The sequence below is a fragment of the Drosophila eugracilis genome, unplaced genomic scaffold (genome assembly GCF_018153835.1).
Source record: "Drosophila eugracilis isolate 14026-0451.02 unplaced genomic scaffold, ASM1815383v1 contig_75, whole genome shotgun sequence".
NCBI lineage: Eukaryota > Metazoa > Arthropoda > Insecta > Diptera > Drosophilidae > Drosophila > Drosophila eugracilis.
The window spans coordinates 3,017,197-3,042,867 of record NW_024573645.1 but is presented as its reverse complement, the minus strand read 5'-3'; the positions used below and the strand labels follow the sequence as shown (position 1 = coordinate 3,042,867).

The following is a 25,671-nucleotide window of genomic DNA, read 5'->3' as shown; positions in this document are numbered from 1 at the left end:
GTTCCACGCGGGGAACACGCTAAAAAGTTGCACTGGCACTTTGCCTTTACATCAGTGCATCGTCTGCTACACCTCGTTATGTATACGCGACTCACTATCTGTTACAAATAATTTTGTAAATGTAAATAGTTTGCAGAAACACGTCCGTCCCGTTTGATGAAATCAGAGTGACCATAATAGGTAGAGGTGGAACAGAAATTGACGTTTCCTCGATAGTATCGATAGTGTGCAAAAATTTGGCAGTATCGATTGCTTTTTACAACTATCGACGATTTTATGTTATAAATATACCTTGAACTTAGCGTGGGCACAAACCTTGATGTTCGTAATAGGAATTAACATAATGAATGCAGCTGGCCTATACATACATGTGTCAGAAGGGCACAGCAAGTGTCTGTTACTAGGGTATTCTAAAATGATGTCTTAATGCTTAAACCTTAAATATAGTTAAATTTTTGTAAACTTGATTTTTGTATAATAAAAATATTTAACTATTAAGAAACCAAAAATGTGAAGTTTAGATAGAAAAATATCTTTATTGTAAAAAAGATCGCCGCCAGATGTCGCCAGATTTCTATACGGTTTTCTGGGAATCCCACAATTTGAAATTTAGCATTTTAGAAAAAAATAAAGTAAATTAATACCTTTTAGATTTATTTAGAAATTTTTAGTTTTTTTTATATGTATCTTTTATAAGTACTTTTATTGGTTTAGATGCAGGCATTTAAGTTGTTAACGATCCACTACTTGCATATTTTGTGGTCGTTTAACAGAGCACACGCGCAGAACTCGGCCATACATTCACAGCTTCCGCTTTACCAACCCGTATTTCCCACCGGATTCCCCTTCGCGGAAGAGCTCTGCAGTGTTTACGCGCTTGTAGTAAAAGTAGAGTTCTTTCTGTTTTGCCGGATGCGCCGCTCCTTTCACCACAAAATCCTTCACTCATCACCTCAGTCTTGGATCCGTTTTATCAGTTCCCCTTTTTCCAATGGTATCGCCTTGTCCATTTCTTTGAACCTATTTTAAGCACTAATCACTATGAGTAAACTTCATGTTAAATAAAGGCAAAAATAAACTCTTTGCCTTCTTGCAGCAGTTAAATAAAACATACACAGGAGCACCCACAAACGGGAACAGAAAGGATTATTTTGTGGCTGGGAAAGCAAAAAGACTAAACCGCAAATGCAAATGTTTTAAGTTGTCACAACGAAACCGCGCACAGACAGTCAGTTTTTCCATGCAGTTGCAAAGTCATTTGCATGCTTGTTTTCCTGTGCGTTCTGTCATGTTTTTGTGGCCTCTGCGGTTGCAATAAAGACAGTGTGGAAACAACAAAGAACAAAAGAAGAGGGTCAAACTTTATTTTTTATAATTTGACTCGTGCAAAACAATTTTGAATTTAACGGTCGCTAAGAGCGCCACCTATACGGCTTGCGTTGGAGGCTGACTTGCTATTTTGAGTTGTCTTTTTAGGAGCTATGGCCGATATTAAATATTTTCTATAACATTAAAAACGTTCTTCTGCTGTAAGTGCATTTTTAAAAGATTTTCTTTAAAATTAATATTTGTCATAAAACTGATAAAAGAAATGAAAATTTAACTGTCTCAAACTTAACCCCCTTCTGGAAACGCCCCTGATTTAATATATACCTCTCCACTAATGCAATTACTTTTGGTATATTTTCCAGCAATAAACGGTATTTTGCGCTGTCCACACTGCAGTCACACCAATATGAAATGGCCTCGCTCAAGCTGCGGTCACACTAAGTCTGAAGCTCGATTAGCCCTGACGCGCGTAACGCTTTTTTTCCCGCATCACTTTCCTCCACTTTGGCGCTGAAAAATCTCCACAACAAAATAAAGGATGCACCAAACCGAATTTTTAACCAAAACTAAAAACTGCACCTAAGCCCGGATATCTGAAATAACTATTCATTTACTAATTCAAGTTTTCCATCCATGTAAAAATCAAATAAAAAATAGTGCGCGAACTAAAAACCCGTAAAAACGAGAATGGGCATAGCCCAAAATAAAACTTTTTCGTTTCTTTTTATACCGTTAATTTAACACAATCAATTAAAACCAAGCGAAAAAACAAGATTTACTCAAAGTAAATTGCGTTTAAACCAACTACAATAAATGTTAATGTGAAAATTGTGCAATAATTTAGAGAAATTTCTATAAGAAATTCATAAGTGAGTTAAGCAAAAATTTTATTATTGGAAATACAAAAGAAAATAAATGTTATTCAACTTAAAGTTACAAGTTAAAACAAAAGAATTAACCAAAAAATAAATAAGCAACCTAAACGCAGTATATACAGATAAATGTATATATAATATATATGGATGGCATGTGTGTATATAGACGAGTTTGAGACCTCGAAATAAGGACTTTTACAAGGACTAAGGATTACCACACTTTGCCGCCAAGTTTTTGGTCGACTTTAAGGAAAACCCACCAAAAATCAAGAGAAAATAATCTGAAACAAAATCAAAGCGAGCAATTTTAAATGCCCACCTGAGCCCCGCCCCCCGGAAGCACCTGTCCCCAAAACCCGGGCATTTTCAACCCACGCACGCAAGCGCAGGCTCCTGGGAACAACCGTGTCACCCAAAAAAACAAGAAGAAAAAAATAACACAAAAAGAGAGTGGAGAAATTAGAAGCTGCCAAAATTATTTTTGCTTTGATTCCGCCTTTTGTTTCAAAAGCGCAGCCGAAAATGTGGAGGAAAGCGTGCAGGTTGGTCAGGGAAACCACCTTGTGGAAAACGCGTCGTCAGGGACAAATGGAAGCCCCAACAACGGCAGTAGCTGCAGGACCACTACCAACCAAATCATCGACCAGGACGAGGACACCGGCTGCACGAGGATTAACCATCATCACATGGTCGCAGGTTGCAGTTGTTGTCGCTGTTGCAGCGCTCCTGCAATGCCACGTCAGTCAAGGTGAGTGAATGATGCTCCATCGGTGTGTCCTGTGTGTGTCCTTCAATGTGTATCTGTGTAGGTGTCAAACGACAGTAGAGGTCAAATAAATATGACCAAAAGGGTTGCCAATGATTACAGCTAGCTGATCTTTTATTAAGCTTTAAAATCGAATTATTCTAATAAGATTAGTTTGTGTTTACACATATGATAAATATGATATTAAAACCTCATAATCTATAATATTGAATTTATGTCAACTTGAAATACTATTATTCTGCTAAGCACTATGTATTGGGAATTGTGCAATTTATTGATGAGGCTGCGTGCAAGAGACTTTCACTTTTTTTTGCTGCCATTGGTTAAGAATGCTGAGATAAATGCTGTCTTGTGGTTTGTCTGCAAATCCAACATCAATAAATGCCAACGCCAAGTCACAAGTATGACTGATTTGGCCTTAGGCAACTTGGCTAAGAGTGAATATTTTACCGAAACCTCAATTACTTCGAGTACCCTTTTTTTCACGGGGCCTCAAAGCCCTCGAAGGTTGCTCAATCTCAATTGAGGCTTGGCAAGTGCGAACTCAATAAAACGGTCGAATGTATCGCAGATGATTACAGCTTTGGGCTATGATGTACTTTTAATGACTTTTCAACTAAAAAACAAATGGAAATTGATGCGTCATTTGTATACCATAGAGTTTCTTTTAACGAACATTAAAAACTTTACTGAAAGCAGAAAAACAAATGAATGCAAAAACTATTAGCACCCATCACGAGATCTGTAATTAAACTCAAACAAAAAGGTTTAGAAGATTTATTATACTAAGTACTTAGCAAGACTATTTACGCGCACCTTTTCTCAAGGAAATAAAGTGAGATTGGTTTTTAGGTTCTTTTTTGCTAGCCAACCCAGTGTAAAGTTAAGAGATGACTCTGGCCTACACTTTTTAGTGCATGAAAACTCAAATTAACGTCATTAACGCCGTTCAAGATAATTCATTTCCAGCATTTATAAGAGAGATTTCACGCTTTCACAATTTAGGCCAACAATTGTCACAGTTAAGATCATAAATACCATTTGAGCATTTAATATAGTTATAAACATACAGTCATGGACACCTTTTTCAAGCTCTACCCGCCAATTTTGTTGGCTTTTCCCTCAATTTATAATCGTGTGAATAAATTATGTTAATGAGGGACTTTAAATCAAAGCATTCCCATTGTTTAGCATATTATTTAAAAAAAAACTATGACTACTTAATTGCCATAATTAAGCTTTACTGGTCAGTGACGCAATGCCAACGTGAAGTTCAATGAACCAAGTTGGTCACGCAAAAAAACAAAAAAGGCAGAAACTCAGGTACTAGATAGGTACTACCAATTTCAATGTGGGAACGGAGTTTTGTTAAAAAGGTGCCACCCGGGGAAGCGCTTAACCTATTGGGAGTTCAAACTGGCAATTACCGGGTGGCTTAAGTTCTCCCTCCCTTCGAAAACAATTTAAATTTCTGCTTTTTGTCTTTATCTAACTGAATAATGGGCAATTTTACTTTACTTTCGATTCATTTGGCATGCCTGACATTTGCTTATAAATTTAGCCAACTGTCGCCAGCCAAGAAAATTCTAATTTATTGCCAAAAATTACTCTTCGCATTATGCAAAACATCACGATAAGGCATTAGAGGGGCCAATGAACCGCAAGCGAACTAAATCATTCATATCTCGGCCTAGAGGTACTGCCAAAAAATCGAGCATAGGATGGTGTAATGTGGAAACCGGTTGACAGACCGAGGAGCTTTGTACTTGGCCCGCGCACAGTTCCCAGATACAAACCGACTTGGCCCAAAAGAAACACACAAACATAAATGAGTCGGCGGCAGTGGCAATCTTGTCGCCCCAGTCTCACACTTACGTAACCGAGTTCCAGTTCACAAAAATAAAAAAGTGAAAAATATAAAAAATGAAAATGATGCGAAATGCAGCCCGTTGAACTCAGTTGAAAACCCAATGGAACGTTCAACTCGCCGTCAATGTAAATTAAAACGGCCAAGAAAAAAACGAAAGTGTGTCGAAGTCGTTGCAATCGAGCGGTCTTTAAAAGTGCGTGTCTTGACTTACGCATGCGATTCCAGTTGGCGGTAAATATGTACTCAAAAAATCATAAAAATTCAAAAGAAACGAGTTTTCAAAGAGAAGCTGGATGCGTGATACATTCAGTCGAATGTTTACTGCACAGGAAGTTGCGTTATTGGATTAACAAAGAGGGTTTATAGGTAACTTAAACCAGGCATTTATTTAACAAAATAATCAACAATAAACATAATAGCTGTAATGGTGAATTATGTTTTATGTCAGGTCAAGACCACTACAAAAAATGCAAAATGGTGCTTCGAGCAGCCAATAAATAACTATAAAATCCTTCTGCCTATATCTATTAAGGGTTAGAGGATACTCTAAATAAATCATAAAAATAGTTTAATAGTTAACAAAATGAGAGGTAAAGAGCAATTAAAATCATTTTCTAAAAGATTAGATAAAGAATAAATCATAGGCATCCGGTGGCTAATGATGCTAAACTATGGGAAGCAAAGTAGGTACTTAGTATTGGATCCATTGTGACTAATAGCCAAGTAAGCGTTCATTTAGAGTGTCATGGGACGTAAGCACTTGGAATAAGTGTATAAAAATCCATCGTTAAATTCTACTTAACGTCAACGCACGTTTATAAACAAGATCCGGGTAAAGAATGATTATATCTTATTTTAAATAAAGAATTCAGAAATATTAAAAAGGCATCCAATTATGCCAGTCATAGAGGAAACCCTAACTGGGCATCTATGCCATTTTGCCTACAAAATAAAGAGCCATGCGCCCACGCATCACAGAATCTCATATGAGATTCGCCCACGTTTCGATGGGGATCTTTATAATCCCGCATATGGGACATGGAGCGGCCAATTAAACGTCGTTGGCCTGCATTTTTGTCCAACCATTTTTGGTAACTTTCCGCTGGCTTATTGAAGTTGGCAGTTGGAGCAGCGGTGGTGCGGTTCATTGAATTTCAATTGTCCACCGGTGGGCGATGGGCGGTGTAATGGAACGAAAACCACGAACCATCGACAGACCAAAGCCATAACAGCGAAAATATCAAACTGATTTGGTTGTGCAATGTTTTTGCTTACATCACATCACTTCCCTTTCCTTTGCACTTTCAAATGTCATTGCGTATGGAACACGGCTAGTTGGGGATGGGGAATTGGGATTAAAATTCAACAGGGAATTAGATTAATGCACAGGAAAAACTAGCTGCCTTTAAAAAGTGATTTGTATATAATAATATTACGATAAATATAGTTTATATTTTGGGATAGAATTCTAGATTGTTTTTAGTTTAATCTTGTTCCAGTTCCAGCCAGCATTTCAACGCCACAAAATCAAAAATCAGAAAATAAATAGTACAAAACCATTTGTTTTCAAATCGAATATTGAATGCTGACCAATTTATGTTTATCAAATTTGTGGGAAACTGGAAAAGTGCAGCTTTTGACAAGCTTATCGCTTGTTTGCAGTCCACAGAGGGGGTACTAACTTTTTTTTTTGTTGTGAGGTCTGCTGCCATGCCAATGTAATCTAATTCACACCAGCCAGCCACTCCACATCCACATCCCTTCATATAATATCCCATCTACCATATACCATATCCCGAATCCGTTGGGGGTGCTAGGATTTCACGTGTGTGGAGCAGTTCTCTAATGCTGGGCAGATTGTCGAGCAATTTGCAGCGATTAAATTAGCTCAAGCGTGCCGCCGAAGAAGCGATTCCTCATCCTGCCTCCTGTTGCTGCAATCGTTGTTGTTATTGCCGTGGAGGACTAAGGTATTAAGTGAATACAAATGCCCGAAATGGAGTTTCGAGTTTTTGGGGGATCTGTGCGGTTCCATATGAAACCACCACCTACAGAAAGAGACGGGACGATGTCCTTGCGGGTGTAAAGCCGCCACGCCCCCCGCTTAAACCACCCACTGTGAGCCGCATAATTCTCTGTGATGTTGCCGCGCAAAATGTTCTAATCTCTACGCTGGATTTACACATTGCTTCCCAAGAAGCACACCATCGCACACCACTCCTCTCCTCCAGTTACATTGGAACTTTGTGTACATATTTGAGTTTCATTTCGTTTGTGGCTAGGTTTCGGCTAACATGAAGTCATAAAATTGAAATAAATACAAATGCGAGTTGCGCTGATTTCCAGCTGAGCGGGCACGCCTCCTTCTAAGACAGGGGCGGTGGCTGTCCCAGCAGGGAGCTCACAAATCTCCCAGGAGTGTTGGCCTCATCCGGGCGCAGATAGCGCGCCACGGGACTCAGCTCAGGACTAAAGTCTTTAAAACAAATTACTGGGAAGGAAGTCCGGTCTTGCCAATATCATTGGACTCAAGTAGAAGATTAAACTTCTTGTTGCATACTTTTTGGTCGTGTTTTCTACACAACGCCACCTAAAATTCTCAATTGGTTCTAGCAGTTTTCTCAAGGAAACCCTGAGGTAGAGCTGAAAAAAGCATACTTACCTGGCGTAGAGGTTAACCGTGATCACGAAGGCGGTTCCTCCGGAGTGAGGCTTGGCCATTGCACCTCGGCTGAGTTGACCTCTGCGATTATTCCTAATGTGAATAACTCGTGCGTGTAATTTTTGGTAGCCGGGAATGGCGTTCGCGCCGTCCCGACATTAATAATAAATTCACAAAATTCATTAGGTACATGACAGACACACATGTGCTAAGTTGGCTTCTTTATAGGCTAACTCGGCTAATGACTATAATTTGCCAGAGTGTTCTCGAGTTGCTAAAAAAGAAAAACATTTAAGTCGATTGACCCAAAGATGACGGTTCGTTTTACTTTCAGGCTGATTTCGGAAATTCCACGTTTTGGCCAATTCTCGCATTTTTGATAAGGTACCCCCTTATCATCCTTTTTTGCTGAAAATAAGGCTTGAATGCAGTTCTTCTAGAAATGAGAAACAAAACCTAACGCACCACAGTTGTTGTAATTCCCATAATTACATTAATACCATCTTGAAGGGAAATAAGAAGAGACAAAATATGGTATTCTTGATAAGGGGTAGCTTCTTTTTTTTTTGGAAAAAATTGAAAAATTTGTACATTTTAAACTGTGATAAAAGTTCGAATCGGAATTAAAAAACAAGCTCAATGAGGTATGACAGTCCATATTCGGACCGTTCTTAGCTTAGTTGTGGACATATTACTGAGACATTGAGGATAAAATCTGAGATAACCAATTTTCGCATTTTCGATAAGGGGCAAAAAATGGCAAAATTTTGACATTTCAAACTGGAAATGCAGTTCGACTATGAATCAAAAAAACTAGCTCAACGAGGTATTACATTCTATGTTTGGACTATTATTGGCTTAGTTATGGAAAAAACCCTGTCCGTTTGAGGGGAAAATGGGGAAAAACCAAATATTGCATTTTCGATATGAGGTGAAATCATCTCTTTTTGCGAAAAATGGTTAAACAATGAATTTCTCAGCGTTGAATACAGTTATACTGGAAATTAAATTTCTGGCTCAACGAGATATGACATTACATTTTCCGATCAATTTTGTCAGTATTATTTTTAAGGATAAACCGGAATAACTTGCATGATTTTTTCCAGTGTTTTAAGCTATAAAATAGTCAACACAAAACGTGAAACAAAAAACTAAGCTAACGACCAAAACCTTATATTTGTATAATTTTCCGAGATATTTTGATAATTTAATTTTTTTAGTAATTTTTTGCTTTTTTAATAAGGGGTAAAATCACCTATTTTGCGAAAAATGGCAAAAATGTACTTTTTGAGATGTGAATGCCAGTTGATTGGCAACTAGGAATATTAGACAATATTTAACCCATTATAATCCTTGTATTAGTCAAAATATGTACGTATTTTACGGATGAGAATAAGGTTTAAGAACTAATACTAAAATGCACATCAATTTTTTTCTCAAAACCTATAGCCTTACCGTTTCATTATTTCTATTCTATGAAGAATCCTTACAAACATATTTTAATATATTATACCAATTATTTCTTAAACTCCAATATGGCTGAACAGGAGAATAATGTAATGTTTAAAATCTACCTGCTTTTTATATCGTGATTGTTGTCTACCCTTGCTAAAAACAGACCCTACTAACGGGAATGTTACCTTCCTCAGTTGCACTGATATAATTCCCAAACAGTTCTAGTTGTTTTCTCAAGGATACCCGAAGGTAGGGCCGAGGAAAGCATACTTACCTGGCGTAGAGGTTAACCGTGATCACGAAGGCGGTTCCTCCGGAGTGAGGCTTGGCCATTGCACCTCGGCTGAGCTGACCTCTGCGATTATTCCTAATGTGAATAACTCGTGCGTGTAATTTTTGGTAGCCGGGAATGGCGTTCGCGCCGTCCCGACATTAATAATTAATGAAAAGAAACATTAAGAAAACTTTCGTTAGTTATAGGTTCTGATTGAATTCAAGAAGAGAGATAGTCTAGTTAAAAAGTGAAAGTAATTTGAACAAATGTCTGTCCGACTAACTAAAAGCCATTTCGGGTTCCAAAGACCCTCAAAATTGCCGGCTTCATCCATTAACAGCCTTTGGTTTTTGTTTGTGCTCTCCTTGGTCGGGTCGGTCGAGTCGTCCAGCCTCCTTTTTCGCGCTTTCTTATTTATTTATCATCATTTATTAAACGCTCTCGCTTCCCTGCCAAGTTTCCGATGCCAAGAAAGGAGTCAGTCGTCGGTCCGCGTTCGGCAAAAAATTGTCGCTGTCAGATTACGTTGCAATATTGCTTCCAGTTGCCATATCCTGCCGACTTTCCGCCCAAATTCATGCTGCGAAGGACGAGAGAAACGGTAGAATCCGAGGGTCGGGGTCCGTGTCCCCCATCCTACATTCTTTTGGCTTTGACACAAGCAACAATTTACTCGGTTTCAGGTTAAAGTCATATCGTTAGCATTAACGCTTTTTGATTTTTATTGAGTCAGCTAAATTTTATTCGATTTACCATCCACACACACAGAAGCACACCCCCACACACACACAAACACACACCCTCGCACTGGGAAAGACAAATACAGATGTACCAGCAGCAGCAGCAGCATCCCCCATCTGATGAACACGGCACAACATTCCTGGGGAGGAATATTTCCGAGCTTTAATGAGGTTGGGCCACCAACCAATGAGTTTTTCGGAGAAGGGGAGGGCGACCTGTTTTCCGCCCAGCTCCCTTTTTCCACCCAGGAAGAGTCTATTTCGGAAGTAAATGAAAATTTGATTTGGAATTTCGTGTGTCCTGGTCGTGCGTGCGTTACAGGATCTCAGCTCAAACCAAAGAAATGAACCAAAACTGAACCCCCGGAACGAGGATGCTGCTGCTGCTGATGATGATGATGATGATGTTGCTGATGACGACGTCAAAGTCGAAGATGGGCATGTGATAAAATAAATTACGGGCAGATTAGTGCGAATTTAATTATCGTTTGTTCCTTTGATGTCGCGCTAAGTAAATAAAGGGAATAAATATGATGATTATTCAAACGGCAGTTCTAATAACATTATTTCCGTACCCAGTTAATTCCCGAAAATGTGCGTGGCATTGCTTGAATTTGTCTACCTGAATTTTCCAGCCCCTACTCCAGAGGCTACTTTTCGTTTCGTACACATGAGGTCCTTGTGATTCCCAACTGGTTCTAGCAGTTTTTTCTAGGAAACCCTAAGGTAGAGCCGAGGAAAGCATACTTACCTGGCGTAGAGGTTAACCGTGATCACGAAGGCGGTTCCTCCGGAGTGAGGCTTGGCCATTGCACATCGGCTGAGTTGACCTCTGCGATTATTCCTAATGTGAATAACTCGTGCGTGTAATTTTTGGTAGCCGGGAATGGCGTTCGCGCCGTCCCGATCTGAAAAATAAATGAAAAAGTCTAGTTAATATTTACCTTTGACCTGTTTATAAGCCAAATCTTGACATTTCTTAATAATATTCAAGATGCAATGCAATAATCCTCATGTAACCTTCCCTGTCTCTGATTTTTGGTACATCATCAGCAACTGCTTAGTGCAAATATTTGCCAAAAACTGAAAGTCAATCATTTGTCCATCCATCTCCGTCATTCATCATTCGCTACCTCCAAAATCAGATACAGAATGATGCACTGGTTGCCTGTGGTTACACGCTATGTACGGAACACCCACCCACCCCCAAAGGCACTTGTCGAGAGCGGATTGGAGATGGGATTAGGGATATAGCTAGAGGGTGAGATGGACCTGAGAACCCTTTCTGATTTGATGGTTATATGCAGATTCAGATTTTGGGAGAGCAGGAGCAGCTCAAAGGGAAAAGGGATGTCAAGGGGATGTCCTGCTAAGTATCCCTGGCAACCCGTTAATTTATAGGGCTTATGTGTCTGCGATCCTTTCCTCTGCCCAGCTGGGCATTAGTGGATTAAAAGCGTTTATTGTCTTCGGTATCCTTCACTCCTTTCGGACTGCACCATCCTAGTAGTCTGTGCGTCATTCAATTCAATTGACAAAGTGACTGGGAATGCCAGGCGGGAAAAGTGGGTCGATGCCGAGCGTTGCCAATCAATTTTCCTGGGAGAACCTGGCAACAAGTCAAAAATAAAGCCATCTGCTTGGCAACGTCTGTGCTCCGTTTGATATTTTTTGGGTTTGTATTTATCGGTTGCAAGAAATCTTATCGCTTTTTAGTGACGAAATATCAGGAGACGAATGCCCCAGACACACAACCACTCAGTCAGCCAGCCAGAAAGATAGACATGGCCATTGACTATTATTTGTTAACCCCTCAACCCATCAGCCTCTCAGCCCACCGAGCAGGCAGCAACCAAACATTATTAACAACAACCATCGGCGGTCGTGTGCCGGGCAGCCTCAGGCGTTGGCTATATTCTATGCCATATAGCTAGGGGTTTTCCTTTTGGGTTGGGGGATGTCAACGTGCTCGTCATCACTTTGTATAAATATCCTCGAGCACGTATACGTCCATGGGGCCACGTGCTCGCTATGTATGTTGAGCTTTTGGGGTCCAGGACTTCAGAGATTAATGCACGCATTAGTTGATTTAATTCATATTACGCTTTTGTTGTTGCCGTTGTTGTCCTGGCTACCCAGCAACCTACCCACCTACCTACCTACCCAGCATCGGCAATTGAGACATTCTGGGGAATCCCTGGCAATAGCAATTGCCGAGGAGCAGCTTAAGGCATTGGGATTTAATATCGTAGTATCGACCAGGACAGAAACAAACTGAAATTGCATCCCCATTTCCCACCGCTGACACCTATCAATTGGAGGCTGTCGCTGGCTGTTTCTGGCTTCTGTTCTTTTTAAACATTTTGGCATACATTTGCATTGTTTAGTTGGAAGTTGTTCGGCAACGAAGTCAGGCTTAGCATTGAATTTCAATATATTTCATGGTTTTCAATCAATTTCATGGCGCAATCCCAAAGGGATCCCCCCTGGGGACTTGTCAAGAGTTTGGCAAACAGAGCCAGTTCGTCATAGCCATCATCGTAGTCACATCGTAATCATCATCATCATCATCATCATTATCATCAACCACTAGCATAGCCTGTTCAGGGGAAGCTACACGGCAGCAACTTTTTGTATGGCAAAGTTCTTTCGTCTGAGGATTAATTTGCAAAGCAGGTTTCGCTCTTTGTCCATGTCCAGCGATTTTCTTGAGCCTCCGGATTATGAATCCGTAGCAGAAAATGCACCAAAAGCACCATTTCCAGGTGCATCGCATTGAAGGTTCTTCTCTTCTCCTCTGTGTGTTTGTGAAAGAAGTGGAAAACTTATTTTTTGGCCGCCCATTTCAATTAAATCTGCTCTGACTAACGATTTTCCAACCCGTTCTTTTCATTTGCAGCCGCCAGACGAGCACCACCGGAACCGTACTATGGTCGTTATATCGGAGACTTTACTAACTTTGCCCATGGCATCAAGGTGAGTTTTAAATTTCGTTTATAAATAAGTTTCTTAGTGTAAGAATAAAATAAAAATAAGAAATAAAATCAAATTTCACTTTATTTACTTTTGTAAATCCCATTTCCCCACAGGGTCAAATCTACGCGGTGGACGAGTCGACGCTGTTCGTCAAATCCTTTGCCTACGACGGCACTGGACCAGACGCCTTCTTCTGGGTGGGCAAGACTCCACGGCCCAGTCCCGAGGGCTATATCATTCCCTATCCGGAGGAGTACACGGGCATGTAAGTATCTCAGTTCCTAGGAATGCATTCCACTTGCCACACAAACAACATTTTTGGGGGCTAGCCATTGATGGCCGGACAACTGGACCTTCGTACGTTCGAGATGGAAATGGGAATGGAGATGTTGATGGTGATGGAGATGTCCTGGCTACTCGAGCGCAGCAGGCCATTTCCTCGGAACGTGAGCGTGAATGTATGCCCGTATCCTTGCAGACTTTACGTTACGCACGGCTGACAATGAAACCACTTTCAAAAATTAAAAAACATTTTTCATCTCGCCTGCCATTTGTGCTCGTTGTCGTTTTCCTTTTTGCTTCCCGGCGCCTTTGTGGCTCTCCAAGTTGCCGTTGGTGGTGTCGCTTCGTTGCCTCCTAATGTGAAAAACTCATTTATTTCTTCACGTTAGATTTGCGGTCATATGTGTGGCATAGGAGGATGGGTGGCAACCACAGAGCTCCCACCGAAAATAACAACAACAACAGCAAAAGCAAACAAAGAAAGGAGGGGGAAGAGGAGGGGGTGGTGTAGGAGAGATAGCGAAGTTTCAGCCTTTGCTACTATTTACTTTGAGTCGCCACAAGGTTAAGCCGCTCAACTATTTACCTTGCCAGTCTCCTTGCGCTGCCACTTGAACGCACTAAGCTGGTATTAGCCAAGTCCCCGCTCATGAAGGCCCTCTCTACCCCCTGAACTAATCTTACATTGCAGCCACGCGATACGCACACAATTTGACGTCATTTGCCTCCTTAGAAATCGGGCATTGCATATTTCATTATCACAAACAATGCAGCACCAAACTAATTCCCTGATCCTTAAACCTAAACCTAAACCTAAACCATCAAGGCAAAGGTAAAGTGGCTTTCCACTTGGCATTGACATTATCTCAGGCATGAAAAATACGCCTCAGGTGAGTGTCGTTTTTGATTTTCATAGGTTCATAGGTAACTGGGCAGAAGGAGTAGACCATCTCTTTGAGTTCCCAAATGCCAAGGTTAGGGAAATCAAACACTCAAATATGTTCCTTATTCTTATGTTAGCTTTTGCATATCCAATCTTTGGCAAAATATTTCCGCAAAGACCAAGAATAACAGAAGGCATCGTGAGAGGCATAAGCGATTCCCGAATAGAGGTTTCTTCCTCATTGCGCAGTCTCCGGGCTCCACAACCCTCATCCCCATATCCTTACCCATTCCCAATCCGAACCGAAAATCACGCGGCCAAAAAGAAAACCTGAGAATGTTTACGCATTGGATTTCCCCATTCGCAAAATGCTCGACGCGGTTTCGCGCTTGAGAAATCGTTTGAAGATGTGTATGTTGGTTGGCCTGGCAGACTAGAACCAATGCACAGGAGAACCATCCAAGGCGAATCCGTGGGCCCAAAAAACCCGGGCATTCATATTGTAATCGACTTTAATGCGTTTCATTGTTGATGCCACGTGCCGGGCTTTATTAGTTCAATGTACAACGATGCCATCGCCTCCATTTCCATTTCCCTCTCCTCTCATCCCTCATTCCAAGTCCATAGTCCTTCGTCCTTCCTGTCCTTCTGACAAAGAGCAACATTGTGCTAAGAGTAGGGGTTTTGGTGATGGGGTGGAGGTGGAAGCCCGGAACGCCGTAGCGATTGCACGCTTTTACGCTTTCAGACACATTACCCATACCACCCGTTGGCCCATGCACCTTCTCAAATGGGAATGGGGGTGCTGGCTGACTGAAGGTCGGCGATGGGGTGGCGGTGGCAGGCTGGTGTTAGCACGATGATGATTGCTGTATTATGTGGCACACCGCTGCTATCGCAATCGCATGCATTTGAGCCAACAAATTGCGCGCGTTTATTATGTCTAATGATTTATATATATATATACTATATATGTGTATGCCATGAGCGATAATTGATAAGTGCATCTGATTGGCAATGGGACAGGTTCTGTCATAGTTTCCTGCCATTTTCCTCAACCTACTGCTGGTGGAATTATGGTGGCAAGCATGGCAAGTGACAGCCTTAAAACTGGCTTCTTGCTAAGCTTCTCGGGCAGGCCAATCAGCGTTAATTATCCCAACTGCTTTTGGCAGGCTTCGTTGAAGGGCTGCCAATCCCGCTGCATCAGGAGATTTCACGGCACTCAGACAAAAGTATTTGATGAAAATATTAAATGTTTTTAAGAGCTTTTCAATGTTTCAATTAAAAACTTAAAAACGTGAAGGAAAAAACAATAACAATTACGATTTTTCGAATGACTTCTTGTTGTTTATCTCGAAAAATCTATAACATAAGCTATGTTTTTCTTTGAGTGTCCTTCAACTTCTTGTGCTGCTCACTTCTTTTTGTGTTCACGCTCGCTTTACCTCCGTCCTGGAGTGGGTGGATTGGGTGGAGAATGTGTCACAATGGATGCATCGAGCATAAGTAATTAAATTAGAATTTTTTGAGAAGCATAAAAGCGACGCCGTGCTGATTAACGCCCGTTGCCATGACAATGAGGATGACGCCGTTGCCTTGTACTGCCTCAATACCATCCCCTTGAACCACCCACTGCCTGTGGCTGTTGCTCATTTGCATCTGCAGTACCGAACCCCCTGCTTCCCTCAACCCTTGCCACCTTGGCGCTTGCCTTTTCGCTTAACGCTGATTTATGCAGATTTCATTAAAATTTGCTGCATGCAAAGTAGCAAAATGAAGTTTTTAGTTTTGTCCTTCATTGTCATTGTCGAGCGGGCAAACCATTCTTTAATCCACCATTACCCATTACCCATCACCCACGTTCCCGGATCATCCTTCATTGTGTTAATCAACGGTGACAGCGCAGCCGCAACACGAACAACTGTTTTGGCTGTCAACTGATTTCGCCCCTGGCTGATGTGCCAACTGCCTTTAACTCCATTAAGCACCAGCAAGTTGGCGGCTTCATTCGGCATCCAACTTAACCCTCGGTTGGCCCTTGTTTTCCCTTGTTCTATACTTATATTCCAGCCCTCAAGTAGTTTCGCCTGTTGCTGTCACTTCCCCCTCAATGCGCTTAGAAGTAGGCAATGGTTTTCACACCTTTCAGGGATTTTATGGAGATTGTTTGAGATTCTTTTCAAAATGTTTTCAGTTTAGGCTGTTTAAAATTATATTAAATTATATTTGAAGTTGGCTAATATGAATATAGATGATGCATATAGAAACATGTATGAAAAGTATGTGTTATTTTAATGTAAGCTATGAAACTTTGAGGAATCCTTAAACTCTGAAAGAATAATGTTAAGATTGAGTTGTTTTTCGGTCACACTTGATAGACTTAATAGTCCAGTAATAAGTTTTCACCAACTACTTGCTAGAATATCTTATAATTATTCCTAAAGCCCTCTTATACACACTTCGTTACCTTTAAATACACCCACATTTTGCAAGAATTTATTGCTAACTAGATTTCCAGGAGCTCGTTAGGGGACATCTTTCCGTGCTTATCTAACCGAGCGCTCTCCAGGCAAACCTCTTCTCCGGACACCAAAGCCGTACTAATTATTATTGTTGTTGGCGTGATTAATGCCCCCGACCACTGCACTTTAATACAAATTTAATTGAGTAGTCGCTGCCGGGTACGGGGACTCATCCGTCTGCGGCCTGTCACCGACACAAAAATGCGGGGGCGTTGGCTTGGTTCCGTGGCGCTTCGTCACGGAAACATGAAATATTCATAATAATTTTAGAATATTTTCGGTGGTGGTTTTGTCAGTGGGCCGCCTGCCTTTGTTTTGCAAAGGGGGTGTGGAGGGGGAGGGTTGGTATTTAGGAGATGGGGTTGAATGCTGGATGATTGGATGGATGGTATGATGGTTGGGCTGGCTGTCTGCTGAGTTGGCGCGTTTTATTGTCTGCGAAATGGCCTCGATTGTTGTGCGTTTTGTTTATCGACCGAATATGCAAAGTGCCAGTCAGCAGGCAGCAACAAGTTGGCCAGTTTAGTCTTAGTCAATGGGAAAGCACACATGAAAAGACGCCTCTCCACTCTTTGCAAATCTCTCAATCTGAATTCAAACTAATTGGGTGAAAGTGCACAGGGACTTATGTAACTGTATAGAAAGATATTCTATATATATATATAAATGGCTGGGCAACGAGCTGAACGAGAGCAAATAAAATAAAATCGATGGATGGAATAGACCAGCAGAAACCCAAACTAAAACCCATCCTGAGTGCATCAATAAATGTCGAACGGAGACGGAGAGAGGTCCTTGCCAAGTGGGAGGACAAGCAAATCAAATAAAGCAACAAACATATTTGCCAGGCGGAAACTGTAATGGAACTAGGAATCGAAAGCAAACAGAATTCGAGGAAAACTGCTTCGCCACAGTGGAGAGGAGTTGAGTTGTAGTAGAAGACAAAAGGGCCGAATCGCTTGGGGTTGGTGGCACCAGGACAGCGTTGTGTATCCAGTAGATACATTTGATGCACTGTGTTGACACAGAGCCATTCAATTTGTTTTGGCTCATTAGAGTGTTGCAACTGTTGCTGGAAATCTGTTTGTGGTTCTGGTACTGGTCCGTGGGCTTGAGCTTCTGCTTGTTCCAAAATCTGGACACGACCTCGGAACAAGGATCTTGGACCTTCTGTCATTGTTCCATTTCAAGGGTGCTGGTGCTAAGTGCTTAGCCGTGTCTAATGCGGATTGCGTGGCCTCCGTCGACATTCATTAGACGTCGACCTTTCCACTTGAACGGCTGACTGACTGACTAACTGATTGACTTGCCGCCACCGCCGCCTGCCTGACACTTGCCCCAGTTGCGTTGAATCGATTCTGCAACGCCGCCGCCCCCTCACAAGGAGCTCTACATACATCCATCCCCGCCATCATCCAAGGATGTGGCTTTAGCAGCCCACGACGACAGATACAGATTCATCTGGGCAAACACTCGCTGACTGTTCAGCCCCCTTGGGATTGGCATACTTAGACTTCAAGTTGATTATTAATATACCCCCAGGGCCTTCTACTTCGTCCCGGCAGTGAAATGAGATGCAGTAACTGCAGTAATGGATATGTAATCATCGCAAAATCCACATGATTACAAAAGTTCTAAAGCTCAGCTGCACTCGGAAAAGCAAACTAAAGGTTTTCCTTAATTCCAATGCCAAGGTATTTGGGAAGTTTGTTATTAGCCTAAGTGATTTGACTTTCTCAAGGGAAACTATTTTTAACTCTTCAAATAGTTTGCCTTCGTTTTTAATCTCATTTAATTGATATACAAAAAAGGTGAATACATTTTTCAATGGACTTAAATTGCATTATGAAAATTTGTATAGAGATTTGCATTCCCACAGATTCATTGCTTTGATTCCGTTGAGAGCGAAGCCCAAAAAAGTCGTTAATTGGCTAAAGCTTTAAGCCGAGAGCAAAAAGTTCCTATGGCAATGGCCACCCAACTATTCAGGCATTGAGGTTCCTCAACCCATCATGTACGTTGAGGGGGCATGCGACGTGTGTAATGCCTCGGTCCGTTGCATTAGCCATAAATCTTCATCAGCGTTCGCTTCATAAATAATGCGAATATGCGAAAATGAGAAATGTTTTTGGTTTTGTCGTCGCTCGTTCGGTTTTTGCTTTAATTTTAATGACATCAGCTGGCGTAGAATGCATAAAAACTATATATGTATATATATTATATATGGAGCTATCGAGGCCAGTGTTCGATCTGTTGCATTTTCTGGCTGGTTTAACTTTAATCTCTATGTACATACTAACAATAAACCTGCAAATTGAAGGCGTGCCCTTTGGACGAACTAGTGACATTTTGTGGGCTGGCAAACAAATGTGTTTGATTTTCATCGGCGTTCGGCCAGTTAACTGTGTCGCTTTTTAGGGGATTAATGAAAATGGCATATAAAGTTGGTTATCACAAAAAATGGTTGGCAATTGGGATTTTTATAAACTATATAAAAAGAGTTTCGATTTTAGATTTATTTAACTAATTTGTGACTTTGTTTCGTTAACATGAAAAAACACAGCACAATTTTAGGTTTATTTTCTACCTTAAACCTTAAACTAACTTTGAAATTCCATATAAAATGAAAAACTAAATGCTTTTTAATGATAATCCATGGCTTAAGCTAAGACTTGTTAAGCTCCTATGTGTGATTTATGAAATCTTTTTAGCTTTGAGTTCTATGAGTAGGAAATTTTAAGTTATTGTCCTAGTTTTTGGACTTGTATAAAATCGAAATTCAATTTCGATTTCAAAACTTAAAAACATTTGTTATACTCGGGAACACATATATATTTAAAACATAAAACTGATTTAGCTTTGTATTTTCTTCATGCACTTTCTAATAACCCCTTACAATGGTTTGGGAAAACACACACTTTGCCTTGATTGTACCCACAGTTTAGTATGCCCTGGACCCCTATTAAAATAAGTATCTAAAAATCTATCTATCTCTTACTCATGCTCTTACAACCTCTTCTTTTTGGTACCACCCGCAGGGATCCCCCCATTCTGCAGGCGCACAACCGAACGGACATCATACTGCGCTTACCCATGGGCAAAAGGATTAAGGACATTCGATGGCTGTCAGTGTGGTGCAGACGCTTCACGGTGAGTCCTTGCTCCTTCTTCATCTATCCTATCTCTTCTTTTTTTCTTAATATTTTTTTTTTGATTTTCTTTTTGCGGATGGCACGCGCCATTCTCCCAGATTTATGTGTGTGTGTATTTTGCCGAAGCTAGATCCTTTTTTTTGTAATTACATTTTTGTAATTTAACTGCAGCTGCACAAAGATTTTAGCATTATGCTTTGCCCAGCTATCGATTATGTTCTTAATAGCTTTTCAAAAAAAAAAATATAAGAAAGAAAAGGAAGTTATTTGGTTTCTCGTATCGCGTTTGTTTAAGAGTAGATGAAGGATTTACCAAGGCAAATATTCCCTTTGTGAGAGCGGGCGACTATAATATGGGTCAGCTTGGCCTGGAAGTTTGTTTTCATTAGAGTTTTAGATTTTAATTACAGTGCTGAATATGCAAATGCCATAGTCCAGCTGGCAATTATGTTTGCCTTCGTCCGGCGAAAATTACTTTTGTTTAAGTTTCCTCCGGAGGAGGCGGCGTACAACTGCATTTCCAGATAAATTCCCCAAAAATGCGAATCGGTTTTTCTCTTTTTTGGTGAAAGAGGGGAGCTTCGGTGGAGTTTGCTGCACGTTGGAATAAAAGATGGCGGCCGTAGTAAAATAAATTACAGCAGACATTTTTGATTAACTCAAGTGGTTGCATATAAACACACACACACAGCCGCATACAGATAGAATCCCCCATCTCGTACACAGATACTCACACGAATGGGGGTCGTGTGTATCTGTGTGTGGCATACAGGGTGCTCGTTCCACGACTTTGTTTGCCTGTGTTTGTGTGGGTCTACGCTGCCTTCCATTGACTGACAGCCAAAAAACTTCTTTGGGGGCTGACTGCCGCACACCCACACACCTATACAAATGCAGCCAGATTGGGGTTAGTTTGTCCCTGTGTGTGCGTCAGTATGTGTATCTGTGTGCGAGTGTTGTTTGTGGAGTTTTGAGCGCGCATGCCCGATTTTTACGAGAGGTTGGGGTTTTTTGGGGGCTCATTTTAGGGGGTTCGGCAAGGAGGTGTCCACCCAACACAGAGGCATACATAAACACACACATTATGTACAAATGTTTTGGGTATACAACAACAAAGCGCTTGTTTGCTTACTTAGAACCGCGTCAAATGTAGACATTGTGTCGCGTAAAATGCACATGTAGAAATGAGGATGTGCCCTTAAATGATTGCTATTATTAAGGGATTGTTTCACAATTAATAACTGGAGAGGAAGGAATTGATTTTTTAATAGTTGAGGATATGTTAAAGCTGTCTTACAGATTATAAAGCTTTCTAAATTAATAACTAGCATGATGGAAATGTTCAGAAAAAAGTTATTATGAAAAGATCTTAAGAAAAATCCTTCCTTTTACTAAGATATCATAATGATATAATTACTCAATAATTAATCTATTACAGTCACTATATATAATATCCCCGTGTATATAGGGCATTCCTCATTCATTTACTTCCTAATAATGTAAAATGCATTCACCCCAGCTGATATGTGATGTAGAAAGTTCATATATTATGTAGAAATAGGGAAAAAAGAGTACCAGCCACGCCTTAAATATCTGGAAAAAAATCAGCATGATTTGCATGAAACCTTTAATGATATGCCCAAGAAGCATCGTCTAATGACCTTAACCTCCTTTCAGGTCGATTTCGGAGAGGTGTTCATACCACCCAACCTAGATGTGCCCAAGCCGCGTGTGCTGCCCGAGTTCAAGCGTTTGGCCCACGGCCTCCGTTCCAGCAACATTAGTGTGCTGGATGCCAAGACTTTCTACATGTGAGATTATGCATTTTTAATGTATCACCAAAGATTAACATTTGTGTTTTATTTAGACCCAACCTGCACTACGACGGAGCTGGACCGGATGCCTACTTCTGGGTGGGCAATGGCAGCGAACCGAACATCATGGGCATAAAGGTCAGTGACATCGGAAAGGAAAGGTTATTTTAGTTACTCATATACTAATTTATACCTCTAATGCAGGTTCCCAATGAGAGTGGTTCCCTGGAACCTTTGCGTGGCTATCAGGGCGAGGACATTGAGATCCAGTTGCCCGAAGGACTGACTGTCTACGACATCGACTGGCTGGCCGTTTGGTGTGTGGAGTACAGGCATAACTTTGGACATGTGTATATACCCAGGGATCTGGATGTACCGCCAGCTTTGGGCCAGACCAAGATAACGGTAAGTGTGATTGTCTCAAACGGAGTTAGTTAGTTCCGGAACATTGCCCCGTTACATATGCTAGCATTTGGTCATTTGCATAAAACTCATAATGTATATCTCTTTGACTTATGCGCGCCGCATTAGCCTTCATGGTGGTATTCACCCGTGAGTACTAGACTTAGCCTCATGCATGTCCAGCCTTCCAAGCTGACCATCTCCACTTACACTGTCCCGTTGATCCATTTCAGACAACCACGACACCTCGTCCGGTGTACAGCAATTGCCGTGAGCTCCTGCCGAATAAACTTCAGGTAAAGTGGGAGCTTCAGGGCGATTATCTGCAGGTGGAACTCTTTGGACGCATCACCGAGGATCAGTATATGGCATTTGGACTCTCAGGAGCAAATGGTCGCCCTCAGATGGCTCAGTCGGATGTGGTGGTGGCCTTCTATGACACCACTACGCGTGTGTTCCGCGCCGAAGATTACTTTATCTCAGATTTGTCCCAGTGCGATGGCCAGCGAGGTGCTTGTCCTGACGAAAGGATCGGAGGTCGCAACGACGTGATCGTGTGTAAGTTTAAGCCTTATTATTAAGTAAAATAAAAATATCTAGATCCTTCTAATAATCATCTTACCTGTAGTGAGCGGGGATAGAAAGAATGGGGTCACCAGCATTCGCTATAAGCGTCTCCTCCAGCCCAATGAAGCCATCTATGATGCCCCGATTCCCACTGATCGCGAGGTCTCGGTCATTGCCGCCATTGGTCCTCTTAATGCCCGGAAGGAGGCCAACGCCCACTTGCACACCGCCAGTGATCACAACCAGGACGACATTCGCATCAACTTCGCAGCAAGGGTAAATCAAATCAATAGGTGATAAAGATATCTAATAACCATGTTGACCTTACAGAACGATCATGCCTGCAAGAGTTCACTGTACGATGTTAAGGACGAGAGTGGACCCAGGCCATGGCCCACGCGCAAAATCGAAGGTGTCAGGAAGTTCCGTGCCAGCATTGGACCCACGGGCGGCAAACGTGGTTATACCTCCATTACGGGGGTGCCCTCGTGGGGCATTGCCTGGTATGTGAACGATCTGCTGATCCCTGAGATCACTGTGGAGCGTGGCCTGACTTATGAGTTCATTATTGAGGGCGGCAATGATCCCTCGCAACCAGCTAGGTAAATAATAGTTAATCTACCAAACAAGAGAAGTACACTGACCATCCTATAACCTCTTATTCAATCTAGATATCATCCTTTCTACATCACGGACTCGCCTGAAGGGGGACTGGGTCAGAAGATGGGTCTGGAAGCACGTAAGCAGAAAGCCTATGCTGGAGTGGAATACGATGAGGATGGCAATGCAATTCCAACAGGAGGTGAGCTAATATTCCAGCTATATTTTCCCGATATTCGATTATTATATATTTGGTTAGGTGGTCGTTATTGCGAATGGGAGCACCAGACCGTTGATCGATCGGCGGAGATCGAAACTTTCGAGGAGTACATGAAAACTTTGGTCTTTAAGTGTGAAGAAGGTGAACCTGGCTATCTCAACTGGACAGTGCCCATGAATGCTCCCGATCAGCTTTACTACCAGGTGGGATAGATAACAGACACGAAATATTTATGTACTAATCTCAACTCCTTTTACAGTGCTTTACACATAATAATCTTGGCTGGAAAATAAACGTCGTGGACATGGGAGCCGCCGGTGGTTCAATAGCCAGCAGTAACAAACTTATTTTATACGGAATTTCGACAGTTGTTAGCCTGGTCGCGACACGCCTACTTTTCAGTGGGCATGTACTTGCCTGATAGTGCCAGTAAATGGGGTTTGAATTCTAGATGTCTAGGCAAAATGTTCGGCAGACCAGGTTCTGAGATTTAAACACATATCCATATACTAACATATCCATTAACCATTACCATATTCTGCCCAAAACTTATAGCCCTTCCATCTTCCGACCTTTCGATACGAATTTATAATTTCACACACACTCTTGGACCTTGCCTGTCGAAGATTTTGGGCCACTTGGCGACTTTCACAACCAGGCTAATATCATCTGAAAAACATATCTTGACAATAATTCGTAAGATGTAAAACTGTTGAAATTTGTGTGTGCATGCGTGAGTCGAGTGTTCACTGTACTAGACTACAGTGGACACACAGAATGGGTGTTGAGGTCATAATAGCCGAAACTGGATCGGTTTTTGGCAGTAGATTTTTGTGGCTAGGCAGCGAGAACTTTTTGTACATTTACGAGTATGGAATTCTACTTTTTTACATGTATACTTATTAAATTTACTTATACATCTACATCTCTAGTACAGTAAAATTGTAATTTTTCTAGCAACTACTACAAAACCTACACACAGGCATGTAGATACAGAATCATGTTTAATATGCGGTTCTATGGAAATGTAAACCGACAATAATTACGCGACACAGCGACAATAAATACATAATAATATTAAGTGTGTGGAAAAAGCACACATAAAATATTAAAAAATGAAAAAAGAAAAACAAAGACAATGTACAATAAGAAAATGTATGGATTTAGGAAGGGCAAAATACCGATGCAATTTGTATGACAATAAAATCTACAGATTTGTGAATTTTGAGAAAGTTTCGCAGACAATACAATACTTTTACACAATTTGAATGTACTAAGGAACTAATGACAAATAAGAGAACTATGTTATTTAATGCTACTGACTACTGTGGTGCTTCTTGTAACGATATTAGATGAAATGTAAATCAAACGCCGCACACGTTTAGAATGGAATGCAAGGATTCCCCCCTCTGGACGGGATCAAGTTTTTGTTATCAGATGGTTTTCTTGTAACTTTTTTAACTATATTTGCATAAGCGATATGTTTATAAAGCTAAGTAAAAGAGAGAAACACAAAACTAGGATGTACGACAATAAGAGGAGGACAAATAAATATGCTAGATGAGGAATATTTGGAGAGATATTGAATATGTAATATTATAAACTGATAAATATGCATGTATGGTAAATCTTTTTGATAGTTGTTCGCATTCATTTCGGATAATGGCCTGTTGTAAGCTAAAAATAATTCAAAATAACGAAAAAGAATAATTTAAATAAAAGAACTAACTTTTCCTAAGAGTATAAATGTATAAAAAAAACAACTATTGGACACTAAAGTTTGTTAAGTTTCTGTTGTTTTTGAATCCTTTGTTTCCTTTCCCCTCAATAATTTTACATATCTTAAGGGCCACTATGCTGTAGTAATGTACATTTTCGGGAAAAAGATTAAGATACAGAAATGTGTAGAGATCCATAAGCTACAACTATGGAGAGTTTTGATATTGACAAATTTGACATGGTCTAGTGCAGGTTTATAAGTCAAATTGATTTTTGTATAGATAATGCAGCTAAGCGCACAAAAGTCCAGAGAAAAACGAAAAAAAAAAAAAAATCGAAAGAAATGATAATGGTAACCGAATCAAACGATTTATAAATAAATTCACACCTTTATATTCAATTGATATACATATACATAAATACATATTTACATTTAACAAATGGCAAGAATATGACTTTCAAAGAATATCCCAGAATATAAAAATTTCCATGTCGATTATAACTTAACATCTCGTACTTAGATAGCAACATTTTTCTGCATTACCTAAACGAAATACTTT

General features: G+C 40.8%; 1 protein-coding gene and 3 non-coding genes across 6 annotated transcripts; all 4 read left to right on the top strand.

Moving 5' to 3' along the window:
- The first annotated feature begins 1,753 nt into the window (after window positions 1-1,753).
- On the top strand, window positions 1,754-25,197 carry LOC108116615 (protein Skeletor, isoforms B/C). Of its 3 annotated transcripts, XM_017228583.2 has the most exons (14): window positions 1,754-2,952; window positions 12,871-12,947; window positions 13,061-13,212; window positions 19,676-19,787; window positions 21,467-21,600; window positions 21,657-21,741; window positions 21,808-22,008; window positions 22,135-22,155; window positions 22,239-22,563; window positions 22,634-22,848; window positions 22,903-23,174; window positions 23,244-23,374; window positions 23,432-23,595; window positions 23,652-25,197. In XM_017228583.2, the coding sequence occupies exons 1-14, from the start codon at window positions 2,727-2,729 to the stop codon at window positions 23,811-23,813; spliced, it is 2,277 nt and encodes a 758-aa protein (XP_017084072.1). In that variant the 5' UTR covers window positions 1,754-2,726; the 3' UTR covers window positions 23,814-25,197. The 3 variants fall into 3 exon arrangements, with proteins under 3 accessions (XP_017084072.1, XP_017084073.1, XP_041675407.1); XM_017228584.2 differs by lacking the exon at window positions 22,135-22,155; XM_041819473.1 differs by lacking the exon at window positions 22,135-22,155 and having other exon boundaries at window positions 23,244-23,595.
- LOC121530440 lies at window positions 7,495-7,659 on the top strand. The gene has a single exon (XR_005993958.1). It is a non-coding gene; the product is annotated as a U1 spliceosomal RNA (small nuclear RNA).
- On the top strand, window positions 9,224-9,388 carry LOC121530434. The gene has a single exon (XR_005993952.1). It is a non-coding gene; the product is annotated as a U1 spliceosomal RNA (small nuclear RNA).
- Window positions 10,715-10,879, top strand: LOC121530441. Its single transcript, XR_005993959.1, has one exon. It is a non-coding gene; the product is annotated as a U1 spliceosomal RNA (small nuclear RNA).
- Window positions 25,198-25,671: the final 474 nt, after the last annotated feature.